Genomic DNA, 24,929 nt, shown 5'->3' with positions numbered 1-24,929 from the left:
TCTAGGGTGTACCCCGCCTCTCGCTCGAAGACAGCTGGGATAGGCTCCAGCACCCCCGCGACCCTCGTGAGGAAAAGCGGTAGAAAATGAATGAATGAATGAATGGTTTTGTTCCTAATTTCTCATCAGTTTCTCCTTTCTTTGAGGTGATTGGTCGGCCACAAACATGGAGGCGCGCCCATGTGAGTGCAGGCCAGAGGCTAATCACCTTGATTGGACTCTCCCAAGTGTCACCTGGAGGAGGGGGGGGGGATTAACTGGGTGGTAGTTGGGTAATCTAAGTTGTAATGTGTAATCGAGTGCTTAAATGTATACAGGAAGTGAAACGTCAGTGTGGTACTATTGAAAGACTTTTGTAACATAAAAGAAGGGTGTTATAAATGTAAACATGGTACCTTTTAGACATATACCCTCATCCTCTCATCGGGAACTATGGTTGGCCCTTCATGGGTAAAAGGGGCTGGGTGAATTGTTTGGGGAGGCCGGTTGTGTGTGCTGGGGGGAAAGGCTGTTGCACGGTCTGGCAAAATAAACTTGAAGAGCTCTCAAGCCCGTGTCTGGTGTACATTTCAGATGCTATGGCTATCCCAGGTTAGTAAGAGGCCATTTTTTCCAACTTAAAATCTTACATATGGACTACCAAACGTGTCTTTTGTCGCAGGATGTAACACTCATTTGTTTAACACAGCGAGCGGCATCATTTGAAAGAAGAACAAGATCCGCTTTTTTGCATGTTTTATATCAAGATGTCCTGGTTTTCAGTCAATGTGTGTTCATATTTCTCTGTGTTTCCTTCCCTGTGCCATAGGTCCTCCTCTTCTGGGCGGCTCAACTCCAGACATTGTCCCTCACTTCCAAATGCCGTGTGCCAGTCGTTGCCGCAGTGGCCTTTTGTGAATTATGACAACGGCTGCTAAATCCACTCAATAAAGAGGCTTCTTCTCGTCCTATTAATAGCAGGACCATCACATGATATAATGAAGAAGGGCCACAGAAGTCTGCTCTTCAAGGAGTCTGCTCTCAAGATATGAGTATTTTGAGCCCAGTGATTGATAATAATTCAAAACTAGTGGGAGTTGTGGGAGGCCCAGAAGAATACACCAGATCCATGCAGTCAGAGGAGTTATTTAGCAGGAAACTCAAAGCCCTCAATGGGAGCATGGGACCACCAGGCTCCAACATGCAGGGCAAACCTGAAGCTCCCGGCAAAACAAACGGTACTCCGGCAATGCCTAAAATGGGCGTTCGGGCCCGGGTGACGGAATGGCCGCCAAGGAAAGACGGCTGGGATGGACGACCATCACTAAACTATCAGAGTGTGATACCGATATTTCAGAACGGCCAGCAGGACCATACTGTGGAAATCCTCGAGCAAGGTGAACCAGTCTGTTTGGAGGAAGACTACTCGGATGCAAAGTATACACTGAGCGATCTCCTCGGCCACTCGCCACTAAAAGGTCTTCATCCGATTAGACAGCGTAGCAACAGTGACGTCACCATCAGTGACATTGACTCTGAAGACGTATTAGACCAGACCGCCGTTAATCCAAACACCGGAGCCTCCTTACATCGGGAATATGGAAGTACATCATCTATTGACCGCCAGGGCCTTGGCGAGGACGGCTTTTTCACAATGCTCAAGGGCTACAGAGTGGACACCTTGGACCACCGGAGTGTACCGCCCCTGGGTTTTCCCGAGTTGTTGCGGTGTGACGCCTCCCTCTCCCCGAGCTTACAAACAGCAGCCCAGATTGCCAGGGGGGAGATTGTCACCATTCCAGGATACGACTACATAGACAGCGCTCTCCTTTACAGCAGGGAACGGGAGAAATCTTTCATGAGGCGCCTCAAGTCAGAGTCATGTGAAACGTCTTTGTTCAGGAAATTGCGGACAATTAAAAGTGAAAGTGACGCTTTGAGACTGTCTCTGGAGGATGACCGACGGCCGCTCAGCTTTCAAAAATGCTTCGCTCATTACGATGTTCAGAGCGTTCTTTTTAACATCAGCGAAGCTGTAGCTAGCAGAGCTAACCTGAGCCAGAGAAAGAACACAACGACGGGGGCTTCAGCAGCTTCAGCCGGACCGGGGGCAGCGCCCGGCGGTGGTGGTGCCGGTGCTTTAACAGGAACAGGACTAGATACTGGAGCCACCGCATATAGCGGCGGAAATTCGGTCTTCTTTGAGTCACCACTAGGCAGCAGAGAAGACTTGAACCCAAAGGAGAACTTGGATGCTGACGACGGGGACGGGAAAAGCAATAGCCTGGTTTTGGGCTGCCCGCACTTTCGCAATGAAATCGGTGGCGAGGGCGAGAGAAAGATCTCGCTTTCCAGAGCCAACAATGCCAACTACAGTGGCGTGTCCGAGAGCTGCTCCTTTGAATCTTCTCTAAGCTCCCACTGCACCAATGCAGGTGTTTCTGTACTGGAGGTGCCAAGAGAGAACCAGCCCATCCACAGGGAGAAGGTCAAACGTTACATCATTGAGCATATTGACCTTGGTGCATACTATTACCACAAGTTCTTCTACGGAAAAGGTAAGAAAGACATTTTTACCAAATTACAATGTTTTGTATATCAGCTTTTTTTACCCATCATGCTTTTTTGTTGTAATAACATGTGAAACAATGCACAATTTATACATTTTGATTGATTCTAGACCAGGGGTGGGCAAACTACGGCCCGGGGGCCACATCCGGCCCGCCAAGTGTTTGAATACGGCCCGCCCAATCTTTCCAAAGTATTTCATTTAAACTCAACATACAACCTGGCATCATGGCCTGAGCCAACCTTTTGATGGTTTTATCAATTTCGTTTTTTGACATGGTCTGTTGTTTACAAAGTGCTCCTGAAAAAAGGGACACAAGCACATAATAATAATAATAATTATTATTATTATTATTAGATTATTATAATTAGTATTAGATTATTATAATTATTATTAGAACTATTAAGATTATTATAATTATTATATTAATGATAATTATATTAATTATATATAATATTATTGTTATATTTGCATATTTTACATAATAATATAATAATTATTATTTTAATTTTATTGTGATTATTATAATATTTTATTATTTTAAAAATATTTAAATATAAATATAAAATAATAAATAATAATAGCAGATTGCATGACAATTTATGTGTAAACTGTTATGTGTAAAATATATAGTCTGCCCCCTCCCCCGTTAATTTTGTCATATCAATGCGGCCCGCGAGTCCAAAAGTTTGCCCACCCCTGTTCTAGACCAACTCTCCTGACCTGAAGAGCAAAATTACTGCGGTTTTTAATAATTACTCACACGGGTACCAGCCGTCGACATTAATACAAAATTGTGATAATATTCTAAATATAGATTGCAAGTAACAGTCAAAACTGTGCCATATCTGAGGTGGTGAAAATTAGGTTTATTTCTTCTCATACGCTTGTGGTAGACCTTCTTTCAAGACATTTATGTTCAACCAACATGTACAAAACTTTCGCAAATGGCGCACATTTTGACGCCGACATTTCATAAATGACATAACCTAACATAAAACGACGGCTATAACGCACCGATTACTTCCAGCTGCAATAACACTCCCCTTCTCTTTAATTACCATCATTTTCTCGCCGTGAAGGAAGCTAATAGTTGACAAGAGTTGTGGTTGTTCAAAGAGTAGAAGTCACATTACACGCCCAAAACTGACAAAGCAATATAAGTTGCATGAGTTGTCCAAACTGCAGTCCAGGGGCCATTTGCGGCCTGTGGCTTGTTGTTATTGGCAGCACATTAAATAAATAAAATGGGGAAAATACAGCAAAGGGCATATTGTAACATGAAAAGGATTAAATGTTGACATTAATAAGTAATAGCAGTTTTATTGCTAAATATGTATCACTGTTTTTTTAACCTTTGCAAATTTGTTCCTAAATTCCTAAAAAAAATGTTCCTGTTAATTCAATGCAAGAATCCTTACATTTATAAATGCATTACATACACCATCAGACAATATTGCTTAGTACTTCAGAAATGGATGTAGCTTGGTTTACTTTTCTAATAGGATGTCTGCGCTACAAAATCCTCATTAAACCAATGCCCATTCATGCTTCTGGTTAAAAAAAGACGATGCAATTCCCGTTTTTTGGTTACAAAATTAGACAGAATGTGGTAAAGTGTGTTTTCTTTTGTTCATTCTTATTTTGACTCAGAACTTGTACAACGCCAGCGGACATTGTAAATCGATAAATCACAACTTTCTGTGAGCACACACATTGAGCTGTACTAGCATGCTCTGCTAAACTAAGCCAACCCAGCTAGCTTCCATTGACGCTCCGTAAGAGATGAGTTTAAAGGTTTAATTGCAACGTTTGGCCAGGAGGGGGCGTGGTCCTGTTTGTTATATTCTGCCACGATTTAGCGGTTCCGCTGGAGAAATACATCCAAGACACAAAGGTTTCTTCTTTTCACGATGACAGTATTTCAGTGATTTTCAACCTTTTTTGAGCCACGGCACGTTTTTTACATTGGAAAAATCTTGTGGCACACCAATAACAAAATGTCACCACAACCTCACACGTGCATCAATAAGTCTATCGGAGGAACAAGGTAGGTGTTGCCACACGGACCAATATTACATTGCTCTGCCAGTCTTTACACCACAGACACTCCACAGTAGCCATGTTTTTACATGACCACTTTTTCTCTTTCCGAATGACCTTTCGGGAAACAATGGTATCCATGGAAAGGAATATTCCAATCTCTTGTCTACATGCGTTGTGAAAATCAACCAGAATAGTCAATAGGGCATGCCCAGTAAAACGTAAACATCAACATCACGTGATACTGACTTCCCCAAGTTTTTCTTTCACTTGTTGGAATAACTCCGTATTGCCAGTTTTTCGTCTGTCCAGTCTTGAAATTTAGTTTGAATCAAAAACAAACTTTGCTTAGTCCAGTGCCGATTGCTGGCCTCCATTTTTAAAAGTGAAGAACGTCTGGATCTGCGTGTTACGTCATATCTGAGCATGCGCTGAAAGAACGCACCCGGGATAAATTTAAACATCATAATTAATTAATTAATTAATCATAATTAAACTCGGGACATGTTTTATATAGATATATATTTTCTTTTTTAATAAGACTGGACTTGTGAATGGCGTATAGAAGGGTTTAGATTCTGTTCCACAGATGGCGGTAATACACACGAAAGCTGCTTGCCAACCGCCAAAAAACAGAAGAAGAAAAACACCACGAAGAAGAACGCACCCTGGCAACTTTCCGTTTGAGCGGGTACAAGATACCTCAATCGGATTGGTTAAAGGAATATTCCATCCCTGTTCAATTCTTTCCGTTTGAGCAAATAAACCAAATGCAATTGGAATATTTGGGTCCATGTATACTATTGACATAATGGCTATTGACATAATATTTGCAAATGATGATTAATAAATGTTAATTATAAAAAGTGATATTGGATAATTCCTTATGGCACACCTGACGGTTTCTCAAGGTACACTAGTGTGCCGCGGCACAGTGGTTGAAAATCACTGCAGTATTTCATTCACAATTTGTTCATTTCTGCAATTCAGCAATTCCGTTAACACGGAACTCATAGGGGCCCTGTAAAAATACCACAGTGAAGCATCCTTTGATTTTTCAAGTCACGAGAAGAGGCACTCATACAAATTCTTCAAGGTTGGCAAGGTTTGCAAATGCATGCAAAAGCGATCATCATTGTTACAACGATGATATCATTGAAAATAAACGACTCTGTGGAATCTATTTCCTTGAGAAAAAGCCAGAACAGTGGGAGAGCAAGTTTCCAAACGGAGCAGCTTGAAATCATCATATCGGATATCTTGACCGTTCAGTTATTTGTTCAGGACCAGATGATATAAGGGCTCGAACAATAGCCGACTTGTGTTGGGTGCGAGGGCGTATGTTTCTCTTCCTTGGGAGAAGGAGCTGTTATGTCCTCCCAAGTGATATTGCGCTCAACCCTGTTGAGAAGCTGTGATTGGTCATGTGAGAAGGAAGAGGTGAGAGAGAGAGAGAGGGTGTGCTGCAGCTGTTGCACTGTGAGGACCCCTCTTATGAAACTATGGGGTCAGTGAAACCGCGTCAAGGTCCCCGATCTTCCCATTAAAACACCTGTGAGCGTGGCTGCAAATAACATGCCAGCCCAACCCATCACATCATTATACATATCTGTTTTCCCACTGTCTTAGGATTGGCTTCTCTCAGCAGATTGAATTTCCCAACCTTTAAGCCCCGCAGAAAACAGCTGCTTCACCTTTAACACTGTCGGATGCCTGAATGTCCTCCAAAATATGCTCAGCTTTAAATTAAGCTCAATGTGTCAATGTGTAACTTCACTGCAGCTCCTACTGGCGAGGTTAATGAGACTATTACAGTATGTTTACATGTATAATTGAACTTCAACAGGTAATTATCGACTGTAAATGTTGCCTGTCTTCATTTTGCAAGAACTGGTTTCCTGAAGTGTATTTAGCATCTCCCGTAAAACAGGCCGGATAAGCTTGGATAACTGAAGTACCATGTCACAATGTCCGTTTTTTTTGTTTTTTTTTTACAAGAGGATGCTTTTTCACAGTATGTGACTGTAGCCCTTGCCCTTTTTTATGAGGCGTTTTATCAGAGAGACAAGTCTGTCATCACCTCACGCACATACACACCCATGCACAAACAAAGCACATTCACACAAGCGCAACCGTATGTCACCACTTGAGAGGAGGCTTTTATCAGCCTGGCCTGTTGAACATTGATCTCACTGATTGCCTAAAGCTATCGTAGCATCAGCCGGGGTGTTGCTCCCCGAGGCGTGCCCTAACGGACAGTGTTCCATCCACATCCAAAAGGCCAAGAACAATTTTATATGGCAGGGGTCGGGAACCTTTTTGGCTAAGAGAGCCATGAAGGCCAGATATTTTAAAATGTGTATCTGTGAGAGCCATATACATTTTTTTTAAACATTGAATGCAATAAAATGTGTGCATTTTTATGTAAGACCAACAGTTTTAGATATAATGGGCTCTAATTGTGTAGACCAGGCACACTACCCCACGCCAATGGGGTGTGGCCAGCACACTTTCGTGAGCAGCGCAGTGTCTAATAATAAATCAAATACTTGTTGCCATTAATACAACTTCTGCTGCTGCATAGTTTTGCACCGTACTCCGTAGACATATTTCATTCTTTTGGCCATCTTCATCAGAAGGCTTGGTTCTGCAGCTTTAGCTAGGTGACTATTTGACTAAAGGAGGAAAGTTTACATTTACATGTTGACATCTCAATGACCGAGGTAGACAGCATTACCCAGTAATAATCAAGTTTTGGTGTTTGACCTGGAAAATATCATCAGGAAAGATAGATATGGTTGGCCGTATTGCAGCAGAATATAGATGGACAAATTAAAATGCATAAGAAAGTTGTTGATTTTGAATATTATTTTTAACAGTCATTTCTGTGATGGTTTACTTTAAAATGTTAGCAAAAATAATTTTTTTATTGTGGTAAGAAATGTTTGAGAGCCAGATACAGTCATCAAAAGAGCCCTACCTGGCTCCCGAGCGATAGGTTCCCTACCTCTGTTATATGGGTCATACGTACATACATACATACATACATACATACATAGCAAGACACTGGGCTAAAGAAGCTAATGTCTGAACATACTGTTGTATATAAAAAGTTAACACATCTGATGTTTGACCTTTGGAGGTTTGAAGTTGCTCTGCATCGCAGTTTGACAGGATGACAAACACGAGGTGTTATTTGACATGACAACCGAAGTCATCTATTTGGCAACCTTTGGCATATTGTCAACACCAAGCCATGTGAGCAAGTGACATGTTATGGAAAATGTGTTGACAAAAAAAAAAAAAAAAAACTTTCCGCTGCAGTCGACACAGTCAGGATTCAGTTGCCTCTTGGCATCCTACCAGCATTTGACCTCATGCCTCACGGAGCATTTTCCCACAGTCCACCGTCCCCGACAAGCCGTGCATTCCTCACATGGATAACCCTGCATTACCTTTATAGAGGTCATTTATTATTCATGCGCTTTGCTGCTTTGTCAATGACGGCGATGTGCATTTAAGCTGCACGCACACGGAACAGATGCAAAAATAGAACAAATCCCATAATTTTCTGATCTTAGACATGTATGATTGTTGTGGGATTCATCTGAAAACAAAAAGATTATCTTACATTGTTGCATCACTGAGCTCCTGCAATTTAAAATAAATCAAAAAAATCCATTCATATCCAAATTAAATCCACACACAGTAATGAGTTACTGTTGCACAATGGAAATTAACAGAGCACATTTTTTCCTTTTTTTTTTAAATTGTGATTGTGTTTTTTAAAAACTTCAACTCCAGCAGACCTTGCGTTGTAATCATGAGAAAATTGATTTCAGATCCTTGTTGGACCTTTGTGTCTCATTTTAATCCCTGTCAAAGCTTGCCTTTTTTTAAAAGCTCTAACCCTTTTTACACCATTCAATACATATAAAGACACATACAAAGACACAGAAAATACCAGATGATCAGTATCTGTAAGCTCTGAAATAAATGTTACATATCAATGCTCTTTTTTTTTTATATAAATTTCCAGAGCATCAAAACTATTTTGGTGTAGATGAAAATCTGGGACCTGTGGCAGTCAGCGTCCGCAGGGAACGGCTGGATGATGGAAAGGAGAAAGACGGGATGCAGTACAACTATCGAATCACCTTCAGAACCAGTCAGGTAAACTTAATGCACTGATGTTTACTCTTTTTTTTGCATTGCCTACTGTCATAAAAATGGACTTGAACTGATCCACGGTGGAGATACCTGCTTCCTTAGTGCTCTCTACTGACCTCTCCTCAGAACATGCTTTTAAAGACTATTTCTCATGTCGCGCTCAGCAAAAAATCCATCCATCCTTCCATCTTTGGTGCCGCTTATCCTCACAAGCGTTGCGGGTTCAGCATGACATGTTCAAGTCATTAAGATCATTTTGGAAGTACGGTGCATAGGTGTTTTATGAGTAGAGGACACCACCGCTCTACAGATGGTGTCACATAGACTACAACTAGAAGTATCAAAACACCTCTACATTGATACATGATACATGTTTAATAGGCATGTTTGCACTACTTTACATGAGAAAATTATGAAACTGGGAGGGGCGGCACGGCGTTCTAGGAGACCAGGGTTCAATTCCACTTTCGGCCATCTCTGTGTGGAGTTTGCATGTTCTCCCCGTGCATGCGTGGGTTTTTTCCGAGTACTCCGGTTTCCTCCCACATTCCAAAAACATGCTAGGTTAATTGGCGACTCCAAATTGTCCATAGGTATGAATGTGAGTGTGAATGGTTGTTTGTCTATATGTGCCCTGTGATTGGCTGGCAACCAGTCCAGGGTGTACCCCGCCTCTCGCGCAAAGACAGCTGGGATAGGCTCCAGCACCCCAGCGACCCTCGTGAGGAAAAAGCGGTAGAAAATGAATGAAACTGGGAGATGCCCTGTGGTATACATTGTAGGCATGGTAATGATAATGGTTTTATTTCATTTGAACATGGATCAGATTACAATTGAGTGCATCCCATAATCAGTTCACAGTTCCACATGTCCAAAAGGAGTAGGAAGAAGCAAAGCTTATTAAATCCTACCCCCCCATCTGGTACTTTTACAATCGGTAACTGTTACATTTGTTCACTTCCTGCCTTCCTAATGAACTAAAATTAATTTATTTAACAAAAAATTCCCCCTTGAGCCCATCGTTTCTTTGTTTTAAATCACAGTCCAAAAGGTGCGCCATTGCAAGATTAATTCATTCATTATCTACCGCTTATCCTCACAAGGGTCGCGGCGGTGCTGGAGCCTATCCCAGTTGTCTCACCAGCCAATCACAGGGCACATATAGACCAACAACCATTCACACTCACATTCATACCTATGGACAATTTGGAGTCACCAATTAACCTAGCATGTTTTTGGAATGTGGGAGGAAACCGCAGTACCCGAAGAAAACCCACGCATGCACGGGGAGAACATGCAAACTCCAACGGTGGTATTGAACTCGGGTCTCCTAGTTGTGAGGCCTGCACGCTAACCACTCTCCACCGTGCAGCCCATTACAAGAGTTATTATTATTATTTTTGAAGACATTTTCCCCTTGTTGCATCATTTTTGGAGATCAGAAAGTCTGTTCTTGATTAATGAGCATAATAATATAATAAGCAGCAAGTCCCATTGCTGCCATGCCAAACATCCCGCCTGCCTTGCCCAACAGCTTCAGTTGATGAGTGATTACGACTTCCTTTGTGAAAAGCCTGTATGTGTGCAGAAATGCTTCAGCGCTCCCGAAAAGGAGAGGTGACAAATGCTTCCCAAGCCTGCATCAACCACCCAAACGTGTCCAACCGTTCCGTATCAGTTGTGACTTGGTCGGTCGGTCATGCGCTAGCAGACATCGATGCCGTCTCATTGCCATTGGCCTTGCTCACTCTCCTTTCCAATGTGCACACGGCATTATTAATCCACAAACCGGGATGCACGGTCCCACCGTCCCTGGTGGTACGGGAACCTCTCACTGATAGATGCTCGGTGGTCTCAGCCAATGAATAATTCAGGTGCAACAGATGTGTGAGGCAAAGAAATGTCACCGATATCCAGCAAGTAGTCTTGGGTCGTGGCGGCACTCCCACGATAAAACAATGTATCTGGGTCATGCTAACCCTGCATGTTGCACGCAGACAATGTTTTAACCGCTGGAGCGTCTATTTGCATGGTCGCTTATGATTAAGCCTCAGCTCTCCCTGCTTCTATCCCACTCTCACTTGCTGTTAAGTAATCTGCTTTCCAGCATGCCTCTCTCTCTCTCTTTCTCTCTCTTTCTCAGGCAACCATTGCCTGCTGACATCTAAGTCCACAGGCCGTGCAGATAGCAGCGAGATTCATAGGTGTAAATGTGTCAGTAATGTTCCTAACAACAACACATCGTTACGGGCGGCGCACCTTAAAGCTGTTTGCGTCAACCGTTACTGGCACATTAATGGTCGTAACACTGAAATAACACTTAACATCTAGCGTACAGTTAGACTGTTTTCATTATTTATAATGGGAGATGTTAATGCTGCCCATCGGAGCTGTAATGAGCCATTGCCCTAAATAGCACGATGTGACATAAAATTGTATCATAACTGGATCTCACGGCAGCAGGCACGAGCTTAGCCATTTTCATTTGACACAAAATGTTTCAAGCCATCATCAAAACACTGTTCCAGACTTGCTGACCTAGATGGTCGGAGCACACTGAGATCTAACCTTAATATGCTTCCATAGGCCACAGAATTGGGTACACCTGCACCATTTCATGACATCCGGTCCTTTATTTAGCGCCTTTATGAAGTGAATACTTGAGTGATGATTTGCTATGTTACGTAGTAGGTAATATTATTATGTGTGTCTCAACATTTTGGAAGTACGGTGCATAGGTGTTTTATGAGTAGAGGACACCACCGCTCTACAGATGGTGTCACATAGACTACAACTAGAAGTATCAAAACACCTCTACATTGATACATGATACATGTTTAATAAGCACTTTTGCACTGCTTCTGCTTTTACATGAGAAAATGATTGTTGATTGAAACTGGGAGATGCCCTGTGGTATACATTGTTGGCATGTATGATAGTTGGGGCTGGGCAAAATGGTAATGGTAATGGTTTTATTTCATTTGAACATGCATCAGATTACAATTGAGTGCATCCCATAATCAGTTCACAGTTCCACATGTCCAAAAGGAGTAGGAAGAAGCAAAGCTTATTAAATCCTACCCCTCCATCTGGTACTTTTACAATCAGTAACTGTTACATTTGTTCACTTCCTGCTTTCCTAATATAGTTTAAGGGTTTTTTTTGGGGGGGGGGGTTGTTACACACCGAAGTACGAGGTGATATGACCATACAATGACATAATGGGTACCATAGTGGGTACCACTGTTACATTTGTTCACTTCCTGCTTTCCATAATACAGTTAAAGGGTTGTTTTTTTTAATTAATTGGAATTAGACAAAATGATTGTGGCTAAATCTATTTGGTGCTCAGGGAACTTTACCAAAGACGATTAAAGAACGTAAAGACACTTTTCTATGTTAATAAGAGACAAAGACCACCAGGCGTATTAAGTCCCTTAAGTTTATGAAATTACAATTACAATTAGTTACAATTAGTAACTGTTACATTTGTTCACTTCCTGCCTTCCTAATGAACTAAAACTAATTTATTTAACAAAAAATTCCCCCTTGAGCACATTGTTTCTTTGTTTTAAATAATGGCATGGAATACGCAAGCACCACAGTCCAAAAGGTGCACCATTGCAAGATTCATTCATTCATTATCTACCACTTATCCTCATGAGGGTCGCGCCGGTGTTGGAGCCTATCCCAGCTGTCTCACCAGCCAATCACAGGGCACATATAGACAAACAACCATTCACACTCACATTCATACCTATGGACAATTTGGAGTCACCAATTAACCTAGCATGTTTTTGGAATGTGGGAGGAAACCGGAATACCCGGAGAATACTTAGTTTTGAGTGATGATTTGATATGTTACGTAGTAGGTAATATTATTATGTGTGTCTCGACAGCTGACAACCCTCCGTGGGGCCATCCTGGAAGATGCGATTCCATCCACGGCACGACACGGGACAGCTCGCGGGTTGCCATTGAAAGAAGTACTTGAATATGTCATCCCGGAGCTCAACATCCAATGCTTGAGGCTTGCGATCAACTCTCCAAAAGTCCCAGAGCAGCTCCTCAAGCTGGATGAACAGGGGGTAAGTGCAGACATCTTTGGTGACCGGCGATTAAGCAGTCAAATGTTAAGTGTCTTGTTCAGGAGCACACACACGCCTGTATGGAGAATATGGCAGTCTTCTGAATAATTTGACATTTTGGGGAATGTTTTGAAAGCGCCTTGCCATTTATTATTAACTACATGAATGGGGAATGTCACAACAAAATGTTGAACCCAGAAGCAAACAGCTGAGATAATGACTATGGTGAAATAACTACAACAGCGGCATACATTGTGGGCGTTTACCATGAAATGTACTGTATATGAGGGTGGGGATGAAGCGATACTCCCAAAGGTCTTGTGCAGACACTCTAAACCAGGGGTGGGCAAACTACGGCCCGGGGGCCACATCCGGCCCGCTAAGTGTTTAAATACGGCTCGCCCGTTCTTTCCAAAGTATTTCATTTAAACTTAACATACAACCTGGCAACATGGCTTGAGCCAACATTTTCATGATTTAGGTAACTTTTTAAACAATTTAGTTATTTGATGTGGTCTGCTGTTTACAAAGTGCTCCTGAAAAAAGGAGCACACAAGCACAAATAGCAGGTTGCATGACAATTTTACAGATACAATAATTCCATGTGGACTGTAAAATATATAGTCGGGCCCCCCGTCAATTTTGTTAAATCAATGTGTCCCGGCTAGCGAGTCAAAAAGTTTGCCCACCCCTTCTCTAAAGAATACATGAAAGAATCAATACTTTATTTAGCAATTTATTTCATATGACATTATTATTTTTTCATCAAACAAAGACTTGCAGCGGCATACATTGTGGGTGTTTACCATGAAATGTACTGTATATGAGGGTGGGTGATGACAATTTGGGGATGAAACGATACTCCCAAAGGTCTTGTGCAGACGCTCTAAACCAGGGGAGGGCAAACTACGGCCCGGGGGCCACATCCGGCCCGCCAAGTGTTTAAATACGGCCCGCCCGTTCAATACTAGAATCAATACTTTATTTATTTATTTATTTTTTCATCAAACAATAAAATAGTACAAACCTCCAGAAGGAATAAAAGACAGTCGATGTCTCACTTTGTTAGAATCAATGTAAATCTCACACAGTGTGTATCCTACATTGATTATTTAGACTTGTATCACCTGGCTGCTGAAGGAGCTTATATTTAATAACTTGTGATGATGTATTTTTCTTCAATGGCAAAGGATGTCACTCAGATTTATCTCGGTTTGAGTGGTCCGTTAGTGATAAGGGCACAGTCTGGTGTTAGCTGTCGACTTATTGGTTGGGAAGAAGCCTGCAAGGATTAAGCAGCACCCGCTTGTCTGACTATCAGAGATACGGCTACTTATCAGTGTAATTACATTTGTTAGCATGAAGCCATCCTTCCAAACGACAGAGGCCAGCCTCTTAAAATGTGAATGTGAGTGTCATGTCGCTCTTAATAAGAGGTTTTTTTTTCTATTATAACCACAAGTTTACTTTATTAAAGGATGGATGCATTCAAGTAGTGACCAGTTTTATTTGTGGGGATCCATATTTTTGCACACTCCTGGTTTAATCATTAAAGTCAAATGCTGAACATGGCATTCAACCCACAACCCAAATGGACTTTCAGCACCTCAACAAGCTGACAGTTTGTTCTGTCTGGCATAATTCATGTGCACCTACTCAATATTTTTCCTATGTGTGTGTGCACAGTGGCTAGTGTAGAACAGATGTTAGTCTTTTACTTATATTTTTACATCTATCTGATTATTTTGTGTGTTTTCTTGGCTAGTGAAGACAGAAAATCCCTCAAAGCAGCAGCACTTTTGGCTGCCGTAATAACCATAATGTAAAAGGAGACAAGCGTACAAGTGAATGTATTTCACATGTGTGCAGATGGACTGGAAAATCCATCAGGCGTTTAATCGCATTTTGAGATGTGATTTCAGGTGATAGCATCATAAAGTATTTTCCTAAGTAAGCTTTTCATGTAAACCATAAAGATTAAACGCTGGGAAAATACCAAACCCCAAATGTCTTAGCTCCATTATCGTTGTACAGCTTTTGTTTTTAATTTGCAGCAACCTGATTTACTTGCAATTATAAAATGCATGTTGTTTCACTCAAGTCTGTTACAACTGTAACTTAAGAGCTACTTACATACTAGCTCGCTTGAACCTTATTAGAAACGTCAGCAGCAAGTACTATTATCATTACACACACTGGCCCGGCTCACTATCTGTTATGTGTCTCCCTAAAATCATCCCTCCCACCGCATCCTGTGTTACAGGTTCCTACCTTTTACATTACAATCCTATTGTAACAGATGCTATTGTGCTTTAATACGAGGTTTTTCTTGAATTCAATATTCATTTTCATTTAAAAACAAAACAGATTCTGCTAACACTCGTGAATCCATAGTGTGCCTGAATGCCTCATTGACAACAGCACACTGTGCTTTTCAGGAGGACGAAAGGTGACAGCGACAAGTTGTTTGTGCTTCTTTGTGCGGTCTATGTACTAATCACACACACACACACGAGAAAGAATTCCCTGGCTAGAATCTGTCCATTGTGTCCCACCTCAAAAAGAACTACTATCTGTCCTTCGCAGGGACAGAGCGACCAAGGCGTGGATGCTCTGTTTAGACGCTCCTTGAACTAGTTTGTTAAGCACACTGTCTGTCTGTACGGAAACGGAGACAATGCATTAAAACAGAGACATATTTTTAGCATGACTTTTTATCAAAAACCACAGTGTACGAAAATCGCAGTTCCACTCTATTAGGGAAATATTAAAAACACACCCTCGGTTTTAGGCAGTCAAGCCAAAACATTCACAACTAGCCACATCACTTTTCATGTTACATATGTTCCGCAGATTCGACTACACAGTATGTATCCTATGTGGCTGTTATTGTAACAACACCCCTTCCTAAAGAATGAATTAAGAAGTAAATCCCCTGTCATAATGGTGAGGCTTGAGGATTAACTTGAATGTATATCGTGACTGGGATTTAATTTCCTCTTTGTTTATTCTTCATAGGTTCCCCGATACTGCTGTCAGTTAGGATGATGTAAATAACATACACTTTTGTGTTACTATAGAACAGGGGTCTCAAACTCGCGGTCCGCGGGCCAAATGCCGTTAGTTTGACGTTAGTTTGAGGCCCCCACCTTGATACCAAAGTTTAATGTTGAAATGACAGCATAAAGCTGTGTGCACACCGGACACAATTAACATGATTCTGCCCCCCCATACTGTTACCCTACCCTGTTACCCCGCCCTGTTTTGCTTTGGATTAGCAATGAAGCTAAAGGCTTATGACGCTGGGTACAAATAAATGCAGGAAATGATTTTGGAATCAAAACGGAAAATACACGTCAAGATAAAGCATCTCATCAAACATGTTGTTAAAGTTACGACGCTGCTCCCAGATGGAACTGAGTACGATGCTAACTTGCTAATTGGGTAAAATTATTCAGTTTCATTAATGTTCATGTTAAAGGTTAAATAACTGTTAATACTGTACATTTGAATCTGAAAAAAATAATTTCTCTACCAAGTGTATGTGGTTTCTTACGTTTTTCTTATTTGCTGTTTTATTATTATTTTACTTATTTATTACCGATTGATTGATTTATTGTCTTTATTCTTAATTTGTTTATTTTTTTATTTTGTATACACAAAATAAGATATTTGAGAACAGTGGAATGTTTTATCAGATATTTTGGTGTGGAAAACTGGAACCAAAGTACTGAAAAAGTGTAGGGTAGAAGCAAAAGCATTGAAGATAGTTTTTTTTTTTTATTGATTTTTTCCCCCAGTTTTTAATGCAGGTTTTTTTGGGGGGGGGGGGGGGGGTTGAAAACCTGACGTGGCCCAGAACCCAGAACCTAGCTCCGGTGGCCCCCAGGTAAATTGAGTTTGAGACCCCTGCTATAGAAGGACATAACTGTTACTGTGGATGTGTTGTGCTGTATCTTAGGAGCCTTACCAAAGCACTTGTTATGTGCGCTGATGTGTTTGCACTTTTAAAGGTGTAACACATGCTCACCTGAGGTCAATGTCAAATGGAAAAAGTCCTAACAAGAGCAAAAGGTTAAGTGAGCCCAAGTCATGCAGGATTTTTTTTTTTCTCTCATTTTGCCATTTCCACTGCTTGCCATGGTGTAATAGCCTTCTGTCACTGCTGCCACTTTAGTGCTCAGCAGATTGCCTGATAGAGGAAGTCGCCATGACAACCGTGTCAGCAGTACATCAGGAGCTGATGACCTGTAAGGGAGGAGAAAGGCTATTCCATGTTGTTTCCATTTATTTTCACATCAACAGAAACCTTTTTGTTTTGTTGTACTGACCCTGGGTCAAGCTCAAGGAGCTGTCTTCAGCTTGAAGGTGCAGGCCAACAGGTGTCAAATGGGTGGGGGGCATTTATTATTTCCCCTTTGACTCTCTGTTTTGGTCAGCATCAAGGAGAAGTGAGCCATTAAAGATTGATGAGGACCCACATGTCATTTTGACCTGTCAGACTTTGGCAATACCAATGTAATAATAATAATTATTATTACAAATCATTCATTCATTCATTTTCTAACGCTTTTTCCTCGCGGGGGTGCTGGAGCCTATCCCAGCTGTCTTCGGGCAAGAGGTGGGGTACACCCTGGACTGGTCGGCAGCCAATCACAGGGCACATATAGACAAACAACCATTCACACTCACATTCATACCTATGGACAATTTGGAGTCGCCAATTAACCTAGCATGTTTTTGGAATGTGGGAGGAAACCGGAGTACCTGGAGAAAACCCACGCATGCACGGGGAGAACATGCAAACTCCCCACAGAGATGGCCAAGGGTGGAATCGAACCCTGGTCCTCCTAGCTGTGAGGTCTGCGCGCTAACAACTCGTCCGACGTGCCGCCCTATTACAGATCAACTAATGATCAATCTTTAGAAGGCATTAAAAGGTGTACCGTGTGTCCACTTTAATGGTTACTCATATGTTGCAACTTTTAACCTGGTGAGATTCAAGATCAATATCATAATTAAAGAGGGTTTCTGCTTTTTCCTGGAAGAGTTTATGAAAGCCATCACATCAGCTGTGACGTGACAAAGTGGGCACTCTTGGCCTTGAGTGCATCATGCATAGTATGCATAAGTGTTATGTGTTATACATCAGCAACAGGAAATTTACTCAGAGTGTGTGCTCTATTTTCAGCTAAGTTTCCAGCACAAGGTGGGAGTGCTTTACTGCAAGGCGGGCCAGAGCACAGAGGAAGAGATGTACAATAACGAGAGTGCCGGACCAGCATTGGAAGAGTTCTTGGATCTACTCGGCCAGAGAGTGCGCCTGAAAGGCTTTACGAAGTACCGAGCGCAGCTAGATAACAAAAGTAAGACGCGCCACACAGCACACAAGCGAAACAATGTAAAAACCTGCATACCCAAACTCCAGCTAAGGGGGGATGATGCCTTATGTTCATTTCTTTGAAGTTGTACATGTTTCTAAGGGATTTAAATTATGCATCAGCATACTGATTAATTAATTCAATTAACCATTAGGTATTCTGTCAATGTGGAACTGGTTGTTGGTTAATGGAGTGCACTACTTGGGTGCAACCAGCAGAGGCACTATTCATTCAAATCTGTACAGGAGGTCCTCGGTCTACGAGCAAGTTTAGTTCCAACATTGATAAAAATGACATATTAAATACAGTAAAAATGTAGTACAACAATTAAATGAAACGGTAATTTAAAAAAAGTGTCTTTGGTTGGCTGAAAGGGTTGTTGCAAAGTAGGGAGAGACAGTGCTTTGTTATCACTGTTGGCACTGTGGAATCAGATCCTTTCACGTGTTCAAGGATACTATCTTTAATTGTTGCAGGGCTCGACAATAACGATGTACCGATGGCCCGGGGCAAGTTAAAACAAGATTGGGGCAAGTAAATCCAATCAGTGATATTCCCGTCGGGCAAGTGTACTTTGGAATGCCATACTGCCAAGAGTTTTTTTAAAAGCGGTTCTTGTTGGGTGTTGGTAAAACACGGACTGCGTAATTCCGGTGGTAATTTGCAAACCAATCCTTGCAAATCTTGAAATGGACCAATCAGAATCGTTTATTTAGACCGCGGTCCCTAGTCCACAGTCAGCGTTTTACCCACACCGGTTCTTGTTCACGATCAACCAAACAGCGATCGTTTGACTAGGAAAACATCTATCATGGCGTCCCTGCCAAAATCGTCTAATTCTTCAACAACTTGTGAAGGAAAACAGCAAAAAGTGATGAACCAGTGCCTCCTAAACAAGTATTTTATTAGCGGCAGCAAATCAGATGATGGCACAGGTGAGTGAATCACATTGCTGTGACAATTTGAAGTGGTCACAATGAAACACCACCGATTAGATCCAATACCAAGTGCTGATTTTGCACAAGCTACAAAATCTAGCGCTTCCATTTCTCTGTGTATTTTTCTCACCTTTGCTTCACAAATTATTGTTTGACCGTTGAGCATTTTTTTTCTGGATTAAAAACACTTTACTAGTACACAAATGTGTCTATTCAATAATGTTTCATTGTGGTGCACAACTTATAAATATCACTGCTTACTACGACTACAATGTGTAAGGTAGTATGGCATGCCATGTTAACATACGTTTCAGACATTCCTCCAAATACAATGCATCAGTACTATTATCTGATGAATTATCAGCATATTCGGGCAATGTCGGGCAAGTAGTCCTCACCTTAAGGATTCCCTATGGGCAAGTAATTTTTGTTTTTAATGTAGTTGTGATGGTCACAACTCCTTGGTTCAAGCATGCGGCCAATGTTGGTTGTGTACCATACTTTTTTTTTAATGTCTGAATTGTTTGTGTTGTGTTCCAGCTGATTCCACCGGCACACACTCTCTCTACACCACCTACAAGGACTATGAGCTGATGTTTCACGTATCCACCATGCTCCCCTACACCCCCAACAACAGGCAACAGGTCAGTGAACAACACAATCATCAATTTCCATCAAAATGTTCCTGTACACCACCATGCTTTTGTGCCTTTATGGTGAACCACATTGATGCTAGCTAGGTAGGTAGAAGGGCAACGCTCCTATTGTACCTTCAATCCAAACTCCTGCCAATATCCCCCAAGGGCTCATTTTGCCACGGTAACGACCCATCACTTGAAAGTATGAGTATCGCCATGGTAACGCTACCTCATAGTAGGATTTTAATCAATGTATCCCCAGGGGCTGGACCTGACTCTGCATTTGGTGCCTCTGTGTCTCCGCTAACAAGTGGAATTAAGTGATTGTAGTTGCCTGACAACCATTGGTGTGATAAAATCGCAATCCCAAAGGTTCACGCGTTGACTATTTACACACAGTTTTCATTTTGGAATGGGGTACAACCTTGGAGCCACATTAATGTTTCATAATGTTTCAACTTAAGGGACTTTATACGCCTGGTGGTCTTTGTCTCTTATTAACATAGAAAAGTGTCTTTACTTACTAATCGTCTTTGGTAAAGTTCCTTGAGCACCAAATAGATTTTGCCACAATCATCCTGTCTAATTCTAATTAATTTAAAAAAAAAACAACCTTAAACTGTATTATGGAAAGCAGGAAGTGAACAAATGTAACAGTGGTACCCACTATGGTACCCATTATGTCACCTCGTACTTCGGTGTGTAACAACCCCCCCCCCCCCCCCCAAAAAAAACCCTTAAACTATATTAGGAAAGCAGGAAGGGAACAAATGTAACAGTTACTGATTGTAAAAGTACCAGATGGAGGGGTAGGATTTAATAAGCTTTGCTTCTTCCTACTCCTTTTGGACATGTGGAACTGTGAACAGATTATGGGATGCACTCAATTGTAATCTGATGCATGTTCAAATGAAATAAAACCATTACCATTACAATTCTGATCTCAAATCTCGATTGTAGCATGATCCAAATTCACAAAATCCCAGAAAATACGAGGTTAGTGGACAACCAAACAACAGATGCTGTCAAAACTAGCTTTAGGGATGGATGTTTTCCACCCTAAAATCCTATAACGCAGATTTAGTTAAAGTTTTAATGATTAAGACTTAATCCACAGTATATTTTATTCATGAGTATAGTAGCAGACTAAATAAAAACCCTTACATTTACACAATAAACGACATCCTATCAAGCGAATGAATTAACATAACCTCTTATATAACAAAATGTGACCTTTTTAAAATGTAATTCCTGTCTCTGTTTTGTTTGCAGTTATTACGGAAGAGGCACATTGGCAATGATATAGTTACCATCGTGTTCCAGGAGCCCGGGGCCCTTCCTTTTACTCCAAAGAACATCCGCTCTCATTTCCAGCATGTGTTTGTCATCGTCAAAGTCCACAACCCCTGCACTGAAAATGTCTGCTACAGGTAAATAAAAGAAGTGTGCCTTTTGAGGATTCTGGAAAGCTATTTTTAAACACAGTTCGTGGTGTCGAGTCAAATCAACAAATATTGCAGCCATAGTGCACTGGAATGAGAGGTACTAAATGAATATCCTTAAGTCAAAGTAAGTGGGTGTGTTTAGCTTTTGATGAGTATAAAGGCTGTCTGCGACTTTTAACAGGCATTCATTTAGAAGAATAATGATAATGTTGTGCCAAGTGCTCTCAGTGGTTTTTGCCATGACTTTATAAGTACCTGAGAGTAGAAGAAGCCTTTATTAAACTGTTATTATCATGACACCTGAGAATTACGACTTACAAATCTCTTCCTGAGTGTGTCTGGAGTCGAGACATGAAAGCCCAGCGTTTCATAGCACATGATTAAAATGAGCTTGTCTCAGGGTGGTGTCATTTCCACATTTAATTGGGTGACTTATATATATATGTGTGTGTGTGTTAGGGTGCATCAAATTTGAATGGGGAATTTTAAATTCATAATATCAATTTGGCTGGCATTCCATTTTCTTCTAATGAACATAAAAACGAGGAAATCCATTGAGATTTAGGGGTGCCACCTCACACATAAACTTTTGTAAAATTTCAGAAAATGTGCAATTTCTAGTCTAATTGCCAAAAAGTTGACCTGGAAATGTTGAGTACAATGAACTTGTATACAGCATCATTTTCTATAGGGTTATCAAAGGGGGCCAGACCAAAGACCAAAGACCAGCATCTTAGGAGAGCTGGTGGGTTGTGCTGCACAGTGCCTAAAATAATAAATGGACAAGTGTATATTAGATTATGTAGGACTACAGTACCACTCAATAAATATGAGGCATCAGCAATACTGTCTACTCTATATTACTGTTGTTGATGTTAGGCTTGCTCAGCTATTAGCTAACTGTCATTAGCAAACTGTAGCTAGCTAATGTTAGCTACAGTAGAGGCAATGAGCACTAAATACCTATAAATATGACTACAAATCATTCAAATTACAAAGACAAAACCACAAATTTGCTAGTAATATGTAATAGGAGTATAAATACCAACAAAAACAAAGACCACCTTGGACTTCTTGAGCTGCAGTCTTTGCTGACCTCAGATCTCCATGGCGACCATTGAACTGTTCACCACTTTATTCCACAAAAACAGATGTATGGTGGCACCCCTAAATAATCATAAAAAATATTTTCTATGTGTTGTTTCTACATATATTGGAACACTTTTAGTACCCAGTCATATCAAAATTCAATGATTGTGTTTTTTGATGCACCCTAATATATATATACGTATGTATATATGCACTAACTCCATATTGTTTTTCCAGTGTGGCTGTGTCCAGGTCAAAAGACGTGCCTCCATTTGGCCCTCCCATTCCAAAGTCTGTGACTTTCCCAAAGTCTGCAGTTTTTAGGGACTTCCTCCTTGCCAAAGTCATAAATGGAGAAAACGCAGCACATAAGTCGGAGAAGTTCCGAGCAATGGCGACCCGTACGCGTCAGGAGTACCTAAAGGACCTGGCGGAAAACTTTGTTAGCACCGCTACCATTGACTCTGCTGTCAAATTTAGCTTCATCACCCTCGGAGCCAAGAAGAAGGAGAAAGTAAAACCCAGGAAGGATGCCCATACCTTCAGTGTGGGAGCCATCACTTGGAGTGTTCGAGCCCGGGACTTTGGTCAGTCGATGGACGTGGACTGCTTGCTCGGCATATCCAACGAGTTTATTGTGCTCATTGAGGAGGAATCCAAAAATGTGGTTTTCAACTGCTCTTGTCGTGATGTCATCGGGTGGACCTCAGGGATTATGAGTATAAAAATCTTCTACGAGCGAGGCGAATGTGTCATGTTGTCCGCTCATGACAACTGCGGAGAAGACATCCGGGAAATGGTGCAAAGATTAGAGGTGAGTCTTTCAGTCTTAACAATTCCTTCTTTTTAAACTTCCTGAATTACTGCTAAAGTGGACCTTTGGAGAGAACAAGTGATTGCTTGTATCTTATGACTATGCTGGAGCCTATCCCAGCTGACTTTGGGCAAGGACTTTGACCTACTTCACTGCTGTCACAGGAAGACTAGCCAACTCTAGCTCTGCTGTATTTACAGCCAATAATATTTGTGTGTTTAATACTGTATTTGCATAGATGGAGCACAGACAATCACACAGCTGTCGGTTTGGTGCAGTTTTCCAATTTGCTAATACTCAGTTGGTTGAGTTGTCTTGGATAGCGTTCAGAATGTAAGACCCTTGTTGGTATTGGCTAATTTGTTATGAATCTCGCAAACATTTTTTGTTACTGTGTTATGCATTTTTGTGGCAAATATTTGACCATTTTCTTCTGTTTTTAATTAATTTCCTCATGAATTGTATTTCAGTATTTCTATTTTTTTTGTTTTTTGGGTCTGAAATACTAACAGCAGAGGACTGTTTATGACTTTGTCAAAATGGTTTTTAATATATTAGACATGAAATAACTCAGCTGTAGTTGCCTTTAAACTCTTTTTATTCGTTGTTTACAACACGTTGCTCAAGTGTAATGTGCTGGCTACGGGATCACTGCATGGACACAAGACGGCCGTCGCTTTAAAAATAGCAAGCTAGCATGTTAGCCTTCAAATGTATTCATTCTAAACTTAAGGGCTTCAAACTGAATGAGGAAGAAGGACAAAGTAAGAAGTAAAAACGCTTACCACTTCCACACGAAATGGGAGGACAATGTTTTGCCACGAAATGGCAATCATTTATTAATTAATAAATAATATTAATCAATTATTAATTAATTAATTACAAATGTAATTAATAATTAATTCATTAAAAAATAATTATTATTTACTTTTTGAAAAATGCATTGTTCGACCCATGACGTGGTGAGAGACGACAGTAAAAACATATTTATCACATTGTTAAGCATGAGAAACACTGACCCACTTTAATTTCTAGAAAAAGATTAATCTGGAAATATCACATATAAGCAATCAAAACTATCCTATTTGTTTTCGACTCCCCTCCTTTCAACAAATTGTTTTTTACTGCACTCACATTATAATTGCAAAATCACTGCATGGACACAAGACAGCCGCCACTTTAAAAATAGCATGCTAGCATGTTAGCCTTCAAATTTATTCATTCTAAATGTAAGGGTTGCAAACAGAATGAGGAAGAAGGTCAAAGTAAGAAGCAAAAAAACTTACCACTTCCACACGAAATGGGAGGACAATGTTTATTTCCCCTATATGTCAGGCAAGCAGTGTGAATGTAATCTAATGTCATAACTCATCAGTGTAACATCACTGACGTTTTGCAATGAAATGGCAATCATTTATTCAATAATTACTTTTTTGAAAAAAATGCATTGTTCGACCCGTGACGCAGTGAGAAACGACAATAAAAACATATTTATCACATTGTTAAGCATGAGAAACACTGACCCACTTTAAATTCTAGAAAAAGATTAATCTGGAAATCTCACATGCAAGCAATCAAAACTATCCCATTTGTTTTTGACTCGACTCCTTTCAACAATTTTTTTTTTACTGCACTCTTACATTATAATTGCAAAACCACTGCATGGACGCAAGACAGCCGCCACTTTAAAAATAGCATGCTAGCATGTTAGCCTTCAAATCTATTCATTCTAAACTTAAGGGTTTCAAACTGAATGAGGAAGAAGGACAAAGTAA

General features: G+C 40.8%; 1 protein-coding gene across 6 annotated transcripts in view; it reads left to right on the top strand.

Moving 5' to 3' along the window:
- The window catches only part of LOC131108086 (signal-induced proliferation-associated 1-like protein 2), a 109,560-nt gene that overhangs the window by 49,526 nt on the left and 35,105 nt on the right, over positions 1 to 24,929 (top strand). For all 6 annotated transcript variants that reach the window (XR_013625074.1, XM_058058840.2, XM_058058846.2 and 3 more), the window contains exons 2-8: positions 809 to 2,537; positions 8,631 to 8,764; positions 12,661 to 12,849; positions 18,041 to 18,215; positions 19,709 to 19,812; positions 21,079 to 21,236; positions 22,578 to 23,154. Coding sequence is in view for 5 of the 6 variants with exons in the window: in XM_058058840.2 (XP_057914823.2) it covers positions 1,028 to 2,537; positions 8,631 to 8,764; positions 12,661 to 12,849; positions 18,041 to 18,215; positions 19,709 to 19,812; positions 21,079 to 21,236; positions 22,578 to 23,154 (2,847 nt within the window). In the remaining variant the exon portion in view is untranslated. The remainder of the gene's footprint in view (positions 1 to 808; positions 2,538 to 8,630; positions 8,765 to 12,660; positions 12,850 to 18,040; positions 18,216 to 19,708; positions 19,813 to 21,078; positions 21,237 to 22,577; positions 23,155 to 24,929) is intronic.

This window comes from Doryrhamphus excisus, linkage group LG20 (genome assembly GCF_037039965.1).
Source record: "Doryrhamphus excisus strain RoL-2023G ecotype Guam linkage group LG20, RoL_Dexc_Guam_v1.1, whole genome shotgun sequence".
NCBI classification, from domain to species: Eukaryota; Metazoa; Chordata; class Actinopteri; order Syngnathiformes; family Syngnathidae; genus Doryrhamphus; species Doryrhamphus excisus.
Note: the sequence above shows the minus strand (reverse complement) of the source record. Positions and strands in the feature narration are given on the sequence as shown.